The sequence below is a fragment of the Lagenorhynchus albirostris genome, chromosome 7, assembly GCF_949774975.1.
Source record: "Lagenorhynchus albirostris chromosome 7, mLagAlb1.1, whole genome shotgun sequence".
NCBI lineage: Eukaryota > Metazoa > Chordata > Mammalia > Artiodactyla > Delphinidae > Lagenorhynchus > Lagenorhynchus albirostris.
Window position 1 is genome coordinate 56,646,998 of NC_083101.1, and position 12,245 is coordinate 56,659,242.

The 12,245-nt window shown below is 36.4% G+C and overlaps 1 protein-coding gene across 1 annotated transcript in view; it reads left to right on the plus strand.

Annotated features, from left to right (window-relative positions):
- Positions 1-12,245, plus strand: part of UHRF2 (ubiquitin like with PHD and ring finger domains 2) — a 74,199-nt gene that overhangs the window by 39,640 nt on the left and 22,314 nt on the right. The window contains exon 5 of the mRNA XM_060153206.1: positions 10,345-10,537. Coding sequence (XP_060009189.1) covers positions 10,345-10,537 — 193 coding nt within the window. The remainder of the gene's footprint in view (positions 1-10,344; positions 10,538-12,245) is intronic.

Here is a 12,245-nt window from a genome sequence, read left to right on the forward strand (position 1 = left end):
CATGGGTTTGTTTCTGGGCTTTCTATCCTGTTCCATTGTTCTATATTTCTGTTTTTGTGCCAATACCATTACTGTTTTGTTGACTATAGCTTTGCAGTATAGTCTGAAGTCAGGGAGCCTGATTCCTCCAGCTCCATTTTTCTTTCTCAAGATTGCTTTGGCTATTCGGGGTTTTTTGTATCTCCATACAAATTTAAAATTTTTTTTGTTCTAGTTCTGTGGAAATGCCATTGGTAATTTGATAGAGATTGCATTGAATCTGTAGATTGCCTTGGGTAGTATAGTCATTTTGACAATATTGATTCTTCCAATCCAAGAACATGATATATCTCTCCATCTGTTTGTCATCTTCTATTTCTTTCATCAGCATCGTACAGTTTTCGGAGTACAGGTCTTTTGCCTCCTTAGATAGGTTTATTCCTAGGTATTTTATTCTTTTTGATGCGATGGTAAATGGGATAGTTTCTTGAATTTCTCTTTCTGATCTTTTGTTGTTAGTGTATAGAAATGCAACAGACGTCTGTATATTAACTTTGTAGCCTGCAACTTTACCAAATTCATTGATTAGCTCTAGTCATTTTCTGGTAGCACCTTTAGGATTGTCTGTGTATGGTATCATGTCATCTGCAGACAGTGACAGTTTTACTTCTTTTCCAATTTGGATTCCTTTTATTTTCTTTTATTTTCTGATTGTCGTGGCTAGGACTTCCAGAACTATGTTGAATAAAAGTGGTGAAAGTGGACATCCTTGTCTCATTCCTGATCTTAGAGGAAATGCTTTCAGCTTTTCACCGAGTACTATGTTAGCTGTAGGTTTGTCATAAATGGGCTTTATTGTGTTGAGGTATATTCCCTCTATGCCCACTTTCTGGAGAGTTTTTATCATAAATGTGTGTTGGACTTTGTCAAAAGCTTTTTCTGCATCTGTTGAGATGATCATATGGTTTTTATTCAATTTGTTGATGTGGTGTATCACATTGATTGATTTGCAGATACTGAAAAATCCTTGCATCCTTGGGATAAATCCCACTTGATCATGGCGTATACTAGACATTTACAAAAAAACTAACGTTCGGCTTTGATCCTCTCTATTGTATTGAAGGTACAAAGGAAGAAACAGAGGACATGATTTGTAATCTGCCTTGGAGATTTGATAAGGGAACTTGGAGTTAAAGTTCATGCTTGTATCTAATTTTTAATTTGTGAGTACCAAAAAGTGAATATGCTTAAACTAATTCTAGTTAACAAAATTCTATTTTTAGCTTGCCATTTTCTGTTTCTATTTTAGCTTTGAAGAAAATTCAAAACAGAAGTCTAGGGTTTAAATCAGTTTTTCAAAACTTTGGTCACTTACTCTTGTATATTTAATACTGTATGAAATTATACTAGATTAGATATTCCTAAGTAGAATTTGAATCCTATAGCAAAAAAAAAATTTTAACCTTACTAAAACTATGGATGTACTTAGTGTATTTTGTGTCATTTTTTAGGGTTTTATTTACTAAATTGTATCCATAGTTGTTTATCATGCCATCTCTAGTGATCTGATTATTGAATGTACCATTCTTACAGACTATGAACTTGATGTCCATATCAAGTTATAAATCAAAGCTCACTGTATTCCAACCATATTGGCCTCCTTGTGTTGCTTAATCATGTAAACACGCTCCTGTTTCAGAGCTTTTGTACATGCTGTTTCCTCTGACTGGTCTGCTCCACACAGATATTCATTTGGCTTACTTTGTCTTTTGTTTTATTTCTTTATTCAAATATCACTTCGAAAGACAACTTTCTTGATCACGCTATGTAAAACAATACAGACAGACAGATACCAGGCATAGGTGTGTGTGTATATGATTGAATTCTCCCGTAGTCTAACTTATTTTTCTTTATGATACTGATTATCACCTGACATTTATTATTTTCTCTTGCCCTACTTGTATTAGTTTCTTGTTATTGCTATAACAAATTACCACAGGCTTAGTGGCTTAAATAATAGAACTTACTATTTTACACTTCTGTAGGTCAGAAATCTTATGAGTTTCACTGGGCTAAAAGCAGTGTCGGCAGGGATGTGTTCCTTTTTGGAGACTGAAGGAAAATTGACTTCCTTGCCTTTTTCAGATTTTAGGGGCCTCCCAATTCCTTGGCCTGTGGCCCGCGGCCCACTTCTCCATGTTTAAAGCCAACAAAATTGTATCTTTGACTGTTCATTTGTAGTCACATCTTCATCAGGCTCTTTCTTCTTCCCTTTTCTACTTTTCAAGGCCCCTGTGATTACATTGGGCCTATCTAGATAATCCTATTTAAAGGTCATTAACAAAGTCCCTTTTGCCATATAAGGTAACATATTCACAGGTTCCTGGGCTTAGGACATACATGTCTTTGGGGCCTATTATTCTGCCAAGCATACCACTGGAATGTTAATGCTTTGATTTTTTTGTTGTTGTTGTTCGCTCCTGTGTGTCAGGCCCTGTTCTAAGCACTAGTTAAAATAAATGTTCAGTAAATACAATACTTCATAGAATCTGAAATTAACGGTTTTCCATATTTTAACATCTGAAATTATGATGTATCTTAAAATTGCTATTGGACTGACTAAAGTTGGGTTCTTTCAGATATTTGAGCTTACTTCTGCTAGTCACCTTGGAGTGCCATCTAACTTGAAGTTAAATTTCCTGCTTGAGCTTTTTTAAACCACACAGGTAGTATGAATTCATATCTGCAGACCACAAGGTATGCCTGTGGTTCAACTCTCAGGGGATACTTTTTCTCCTTATACCCAGGGGTAATATTGAAACACAGTCATCTTTATTTTCTGTATCTGCAGGGTGGTTTATTTGCCATTTTTCTTTAACATGAGAGAAGCCATTTGTTGTCCTAGCTTTGAGGGTCCTTCTTAGACTGCTCATCTCAGGCTTTTTTCTTGCTTGAGGTTTCATAAAATAATATATCTTATAGTTGTTAGCTTTCATTTGGTGTCCCAACTTTATTTGAGGGTTCTTCTTATACTGACCCATTGCAGGCCAGTTTCTTTTTTGGTAGTATATAAAATAGTGTATTTTTACAATTGTTTATTAGATTTCAGTGAAATAGGGTGTTTCCTGAAGGAATGAATTGACTACCTGTTTTGGTTGTGATGTATGCCTTCATTAGTTTAGTCAAGAGGAAATGGATGTAGTAAGTCTTCAACTTAAAATGATAAATGACTGGAAAAGTGATTTTAGTTTTAAGCTGTCCGATTTTGTGACTTTATTGAAGCCCATAGAAGGTTTCTCTTTCCAGGTGGGGTGGAATAGCTGGCTGCAGATCAGCATTCTTGCCTAGAACAACTAGAATAGCCAGATCAAGTACAGTTGTCATCTGAAAGGCAGCAGAGAAGTAAGGAGAACTACCAGGGGTATGACTCTGGAAAGGGAAGAACCTTAGGAAGCAGTTAGCTTTTTTTTTTTTAATTTATTTTATTTATTTATCTATCTATTTATTTATGGCTGCATTGGGTCTTCATTGCTGAGCGCGGGCCTTCTCTAGCTGCAGCGAGCAGGGGCCACTCTTCGTTGCAGTGCGCAGACTTCTCATTGCGGTAGCCTCTCTCGTTGCAGAGCCGCAGGCTTTTGGTGCTCGGCCTGCAGTAGATGTGGCGTGTGGGCTTCAGTAGTTGTGGCATGCGGACTCTAGAGCACAGGCTCAGTGGTTGTGACGCACGGGCTTAGTTGCTCCACAGCATGTGGGATCTTGCCGGACCAGGGCTCAAACCCCTGTCTCCTGCATTGGCAGGCGGATTCTTAACTGCTGCGCCACCAGCGAAGCCTGACAGTTAGCTTTTGTAGTTGCTTTTTACCCTGGGGACTATGCTAATTATGGATACAGGGCAAACCTCACTGAACAACTGGCGGCAGTGTAGGGACAAGAAATCAGAGCTGTTGGCAGATATGTGGGATGCCTCAAGCATATGACCTGTGCTCTCTTAGGACTTTTGCCAAATACTGGGTTTTCCTAGGCAGGAGACTAAAAACATAAGTAAAAAACAAAGTGGAGTTTTTAGCAGTCTTAGAAGGCAAACATGAATTTGGGGATCCCTGGTGGAGTGGACCCACAGAATATACAACAGGCTCTTAGTTGAAAACTGTAGATGGTTAAGGCAGACAGATAGACTAAACCTTACCAAAGCTGAAAAACCAGCCTTGCCTCAGCAGAGTTGCTAATTAAAATGTTAAACCACTGTAGTATCTCTCCAGCAGAAGGAAGATTGGACCTTCTTAATGGTAAGATAATGTCTGAAGCCTCTAATGTGTTTTTTTTTAACGCTTTTCTTTCTTTTTTTAAATTTATTTATTTTATTCTTTTATTTTTGGCTGCATTGGGTCTTCGTTGCTGTGCCCGGGCTTTCTCTAGTTGCGGAGAGCGGGAGCTACTCTTCGTTGTGGTGCGCGGGCTTCTCATTGTGGTGGCTTCTCTTGTTGTGGAGCATGGGCTCTAGAGCGCAGCCTCAGTAATTGTGGCACACGGGCTCAGTAGTTGTGGCTCACGGGCTCTAGAGCGCAGCCTCAGTAGTTGTGGCACACGGGCTTAGTTGCTCCGTTGCATGTGGGATCTTCCCAGACCGGGGCTCGAACCCATGTCCCCTGCATTGGCAGGTGGATTCTTAACCAGTGTGCCATCAGGGAAGCCCACCTCTAATGTTTTAAATATACTATCTACCATGGAATCAAAAATACTGTGCTACCAAAAGACAGGGCCACATAATAAAAAACCAGAAGAAGATAAACCAATAACAGAAATGGAGTCATAAGTGATCTTGATCAAATTATCAGGCAGGAACTTTAAAGTAATTATAATTAATATGCTTAAGAAAATAGTTGAAAAGATAGAGAATTTCAACTGAGAATTAGAATCTATAAAATAATCATATGGAGAATAAGAAGTGAAAAATACAGTTTCTACAACTAAGAGTTCCTTAGGTTGGTTTATCAGCAGATAAGACACAGCAGAAGATAGGATAAACTCAAAGGCAAGTCAATGAAAAATATCCAACTAAAACATTGAAAATATAATGGAAAATAATACAGAAAAGACTGTTACATATGTGGGACTTTGTGAAGAGGTGTGTTTACATCTTTTTGTAGTTCCCCAAAAGAGAGTAGGGTGAAAACTATTTGAAAATGTAATAGCTAGAATTTTCCAAAACTGATAAAAGACGTCAGTCGAAGATTGAAGTTTTGTAGTTCCTAAGCAGGATAATTAAAAAGAAAACAGTGGCATATTGCAATAAGGCTGCTGAAAACTAAAGGTAGAATCAAAGGGAAGACGGCTGAGTTTTAACCAGGAGTAGTGTAAGCTAGAAGACAGTGGAATGGCATCTGAAAACACTAACTTTAAAAGTTCTCAACTTAGAAATACATTTTTAATGAAAATATACTACAAAAATGAAACCAAAATAAAGACGTCAGACCACACCTGAGAGAATACCAACCAACAGACTTGCACTAAAAGAAATACTAAAGGGAGTTCTTTAAGCAGAAGGAAGATGATCTCAGATAGAAATAAGGAAATATAGGAAATAATTATGAACAGAGGAAGGGTAACTATTTGAGTACAAATAGACTACTGAAAAAATAAGATTAAAATATGTGTAGAATAAAATCATGATAACCATGTGAAAGATGGGATTAGTAAATGAAGCTTTGAGATTCTGACGTGATCAGGAAAGTACTGAAAGTAAAACGTAAAGCAAATTGATTTTTCAGGTTTGCATGGTGCATTCTCTAAGAACCACTAAAAATTAATAAAATATTAGCAAATTAAGAGTGGAAATAGAATAATACAAAAGAAGGCAATCAAGAAGAGTAAGACAAAAAGGTAGATAAAATAGAAGACATGGTAAAATGGTAGCAACAAATATATCATCAATTATATTAACTATATATGAACTAAATATTATAAAGACAAAGATCAACAGACTAGATTAAAATAAAAACAAAACTCTTAGGCTGCTTATAAGAAAATCTCCTTAAATATGAAATCACAGAAGTTGAAAATATAAGGATGGATGGGATTCTAGGAAGAGGGCAACAGCATAGATTTTAATCTTCCTAGATATCCTTATAAAAACAAATAGAACGAAAAGATCTAATCCAAAAATTAAGGGCAGTATCTACAGACATTTAGGGTGATGTGGTATCTCCCACAAACACCAAGATAGCTGCTGAGATAAACAACTGAAAGCTACAAGACCTGTGCGGTATTGGTAACTATTACAAGAGGAAGAAGAGGGTAACAGGATATATGATTGACCCAAGAACTCCAAAATAGTAAGTTACCTCAGCAACCTACCTCACCTGAGAGTAGCAGCTATGGTGGCCATCTTTTAAGATGACCCCCAATAATTCCTTCTTCCTGGTACTCAACAACATAGTTCCCTCCCACATTTTATTAGGGTTGCTCTTTGTGACCAGTAGAATATGGCAGAAGTGATGGTATACCACTTCTGAGATTGGGTTATGGAAGCTTCCATTTTGGGCTCTCTCAGATCACTTCCTCTGGTGGAAGCCAGCTGTTATGTTGTGAGAATTCAGACAGCCCGTTGGTCTTCCCCGAGTTGAGCCTTTAGATGAGACTGTAGGTCTGGTCAACAGCTTGACTGAAACCTCAAGAAAGATCATGAGCCAGGACTACCCAGCTAAGCTGCTTCCAAATTGCTCATCCACAGAAACTGAGGTAATTTTTGTTTTAAACTGCTAGTTTTGTGGTGACTTGTTATGTAATAATAGTTAACTAATACAGCAGCTGAAGCCAGAAATGGGTATGCACCCCAGTTTGGATGAGTATACGCAGTTTGCAGTAAGGTCTGAAGAGATTAGAGCCCTATGAACTCTCAAAATTAGTCAGCTAAAGTTCCATTCCAGGACAAAGTCCCATATTGAGAATAAACTACTAGGAATGCAGTCCAAATTGAGTAGGACAGGAACAGTAAAGACAAAGGAAAAAAGGGTCCAGTTAAAAATAGGGCAGGGGAATGGAGCCAGGAGATACCAAAAGGAAGTTTCTATAGCGTCATTTTTTAAATTAATTTTTGAGGCAAAATTTACTTAAAGCAATATGTACCATATAAAGCCACCACTGTAATCAAGATATAGAACCTTTTCATTACCCCCCCCCAAAAGTCCCTGTGGGCTCCATCAGAGTCACAATTACTACTACAACCCTCAACCTTGGCCTCAAACTACTGATCTGCTTTCTATCAGATTAGATTTTAGCTGCCGTAGTTTTGAATGCTTCTCCAAAAAGCAACAACAACAAAACTGAGTTATGTGGAGCTCTGTGGCTGTGATTTAGCAAACCTAATTGAAGTTATACCCTCTAAAGGGTCAAGAAAATTTTATAAAAACAAGCAAAAGAAAAACATTGATGTGAAATCCATACAAAATTAGAAGAAAAAGAAAAAATAAGGAACCAGGATAACACCCTTACAAGGAAAACATCCCAGAAAGACATCCATGAGTCAAGAAAAGGTAAGCCAAGAATTTTAAGTCTAGCCAAACTGGCCTTCAGTATAAAGGCTGGAGACAAGCTGTCATTAACTTGTAAGAACTAGGGGAGGAATTGTTCTCATGAACCCTTCTTAGGAAATCTTGTAGAGAACTAGTTTCAGACCATCAAGATGACTGTAGGCAATTTGACATAGAGTAGTGATAAACATTAAAAATATCTCTGCATCTAGAACTGGGACTAGAGGGAGGTACATAAAGGAGAAAGTGTAGTATGTAATGGTTTTATGGTCTGACACTGTAGATATAACTGTAAGACATGGCAGAAATACACAAAGAAATTTTAAAGTATTTTCTGTAGTCATAATGACAACTGGTGAAAATGTCATATGTAATGTGGGGTAAAGCAAAGAAGTACTTGTAGCATTCTAATTTAGGCATCCCTGGTGTCTTTGAGAACTAGGATTTTCTGATTGTGGGGGAAAGGAGAAAGAGAAATAATTGCCTTGTCAAAAGCAGACTTATCCTTTAGTCCTGAATTTGAACAGAAAGTGTTTGCATGAACTCATGAGGTATCTTGTACGTGTATTAATGTGTATGTCTAAATTTTGTAGCTTGGTCTAGAAATAGTGATCAATCCAGTTTTAGAAAGCTTTTCTAGTGCCTAAATTGTGGTCTTAAAATAACCATTTCCACCTAAAAGAAACTAGGCTTCCTTGGAGATAAGACTACAGGCTGGGGGGGCGGGGCGGTCGGGGGTCGGAAGCTGGGGCCAATTGAGAGTAGCATCTACATACTCTACCGAATGTAAAATAGATAGCTAGTGGAAAGCAGCAGCATAGCACAGGGAAATCAGCTCGGTGCTTTGCGATGACCTAGAGAGGTGGGATGGGGAGGGTGGGAGGGAGGGGATATGGGGATATATGTATGCATATGGCTGATTCACTTTGAAACTAATACAGTATTGTAATACTAACACAGTATTGTAAAGCAATTACACTCCAATAAAGATCTATTAAAAAAATAAAGACACCGGGTGGGGGCAGAAAATGTACAAGATGAACTGAGAACAAAAATCTTGTCTTGCACATAACAAGGAAGCCCACAAAGATTGCTAAATTCTTGTCAGAAAGATTTGAGAATCAGCTGGAATATCCCATTGGCCAAAGATGAGGCGATTTGAACATCAATAAGGAAAATATCTAGCGTGGATTGAAACACCTCAAATACGTGAACTCCTAGTTACATAGAAACTCATCAGTCAACTACATAGAATGTTTGAGAACTATGTTTTTTAAACTGCTAAAGAAAGCATTTCATCTATATTTGTTATATGAGCTATACCACTGAGTCACCAAGTAATTGATGAGCTCAGGTTTCTCTTTACGGAATTATTCCAGCAAATAAGTAAAAAAGGAATGAAAGAACTAGAATACCAACATTTTCCAATTCCCAGTGAATTAATCTAGGCATTGAGCATCTATGGCTGCTGTAGGAAAAGACAACTAAATAATTAGGTGCTTACTGATGAAAATAGACCTATAGACAGTTTTACCCAAAAAATGAACCTGGATTTGAGTAAACGTTTAGAGCAAGAGTCAGCAGTTTTGTTCTATAAAGGGACAGATAGTAAATAGTTTAACCTTTGGCCGCCAGATGGTCTGTCGCAATTCAACTCTGCTGTTATAGCGTGAAACCAGCCATGGAGAATACATAAACGAATAGGCATAGTTGTGTTCCAGTAAAACTTTATTGTTAAAAACAGGCATCAAACCAAGGGTTTTCAGCCTTTACTCCAGATCCAACTACTGATTTACTGGAAATATAAATGACAGAAAAAACTAAAGTACACTTTGGGAATGCAGGTATCAAAATCGAGACCATGGGAAACTCTATAGGACAAATGGTGGGGCTTCTTCAACAAATTATAAGGAAAAATATTGGGAATTTAGTTTTTGAAACACAAAACTATATCATATACTTAGGCAGACAGGTGAGAAGATTGAAGAAAATTAAGGTAAATATAACTCATGGGAGGGAGTGAAGAGGTTGTGACTGGGAGGGAGGACATGAACTACTGAGGTAGTTGACAGTCCTATCTCTTGTCATGGCTGATTACAAGGATGTGTACCTTATAATTGGCTAAACCATACATTTATCTATAAATTTTCTGCATTTGACATTAAAAGTTTTAAAAGGTGAAATGATTGAAAAAGTCACCAAGCAAATGGTAATCAAAAAAACCAAAGGTACACTTTTGATACAAAATGCATTACTAGAGATACAAAGACATTTCATAAGATTTAAGGATCCTTAATCTGTATGTACCCAATAATATATCTTCAAAAATACAAAGCAAAAGTTGATAAATTAAAAGAATTATACAAATCCACAGTCACAGCAAGAAACTTTGAAGAAGTATATGCAAACAGCTATAAACGTGGCTATGAAAAATATGGCTTAGTATTTGAAAGACTTTTCTTTGTAATAAGAGGTCATCTATTTACCCAGAAACTTGCCATATTTATTGGAAATATGTTTAAATCTTTCATTTTAATTGGGAGTATCATTTTACCTAGTCTTTAAGTTAAATTAAATTTACAAGATAGCTATCTTCTCACCAGATGATCTGAGTCTTGAGTTTTTTTTCCTGATATTAAAAGTGACACTTAACTTCAAATATTAATCATTGGACTTTTCCTACTGCTGGAAGCAATAACTCAGTGATTAGAATAGCTGTAATCCCCATTTGTAAATAGGAAGTGTTCAGCGAGTTTCCAAACTGACTTTTAATTACTATTTGTGTGTGATTTAGATTTTGCTGGCAGAGGTTAACCTTTCTTCCTTTTTTAAACAGGGGTTCTGAAGGAAAATTAAATGACTGTCAGATAAGATTCATAAATGAAATCTTCAAGATCGAGAAACCTGGAGCCCATCCTCTTTCATTGGCAGATGGAAAGTTTTTAAGTATGGATTTTTCTTACGGGCTGAGACTGCATTTATTGTTCATGATTGCCATTTTAACTGGCCAGGGAATAACTTTTGAGAAAGTATAAAATTGTAGACCATACAAATTTATTTTCAAGACAACCATTTTGATGTAAGATCTATTTTGGTTTAATGGATTTTTCTCAAATGATAAGATTTGTCTTCAAAAAATATTTTCTCATCTTGGCATTTTATTGCCATTTTCTTGCTGTTTCCTTTATTATAGAGTCTGTCCAGATTAAAAACCCACTTTGGTAATGTTGTGGCCATTTAAGATTAATTTTGAATAGTGAGACTTATTTTTATACTAGTAGAGCCTAAGAATAATAATGCTGGTTGAGCCCTGAATTTCTGGGAGGTAGTGAATGAGGTTTATGTCATCGTTAGGATGTTAGAGTGTAGCCTTATCTCTTCCTTGCATATATTTTACTTAATATCATGTAGCTAGTTGGTAACAGAGGCAGACTAGATTCTAAGTCTTTTCATTCATGGTTCAGTCACTATCTTTGCAAATAGGTTACAGTGTCTCATACTCTGTCAATTCTGATTTTTTTTCTGGAGAACAATTCATTGACTTTATGCTGTGTGTCAATGTCTAGTATATTCTGGGAAAAGAAATATTCAAGATTAAATAGTTCTGCCTAACCTCTTCTTACCACAGTTGTGCAAGATTAGAACAAGACAAGACCTTTAACAGATCAATAAATAAGATTTCCATGTTACTGGTCTAAGCCATACTCATTTTTTGAGGCTGTGATGCTAATACATCTACGTGAATTAAGAACCTTAAGGCATACTGTGTATGACTGTTTCTGTGGTTTATGACTGTTTCTATGGTTTATGACTGTATGGTTATATTCTAGGAATAAAGGTAAACTTGATAAGTAAACTTATTTAATGTGACTTACTTGCTCTCAGTAAAACACAATAGAAAAAGAAGATTGACCAGGTTTTTCTTGTGTTTTCTCTCTCAGTGTATCTGCATATATATGTTGTTCTCTCCTCTGTCTAATGCTAATCATGTTATAGCTACAGCTTTGAACTTCTGTGTAAAGAAACCATTTCACAGCCAGATTGCCATTGACCAGATCATTCTCCAAACCAAAAATCTAAACATACCTTTGGTATTTTAGGTCTGTGAAATTTCCATTACTTATATGTTGTCACAGCTACCTTAGTGGAAGTGAAACAAAATTGTAACCTTCCATTCATTAGCAAGAATAGGCAGTGTGATCAGTCAGAAAGTTAGTACTGAAATCAGTGGCAATTTTCTTTCCCCGTCTCTTATTTGTCAGGTACTTCTTCCCTGTTTCTCTTAATGAACAATCAGCTCTGATACGGTAAATTCCTCGCGAATTTATTGTGTGCATTTGTAAGAAATTCAGAGTATAGAACTATATAAATTATAGAACTCCCAAGAGGTAATCACTCTAACAATATATGTCATTCTAGACATCTTTCTGTATCTATCTAATTCATCTTTGTGTATCTATACAGTTAATTTTGTGTAAAAAAATTTATTCTGCAATTTCCTTTTTGAATTTAACATATTTGGCTACCTCTGTATTATAGTTCTTATAAACTTACCTCATTTTACACAAAATCTGTCCAGCTGTTACTCTTTTGACATTTAAATTTTACTTTTGGTATTAGTGAGCATTACTATAAGATTTCTGTGTATATATGTATATTTTATAATTTCAAGTGAATATTTTGGCAGAAGGTGTTTGGGTTTAGATGGGGGAGGCTGGTGGGTTGGGGGAGGTGGGG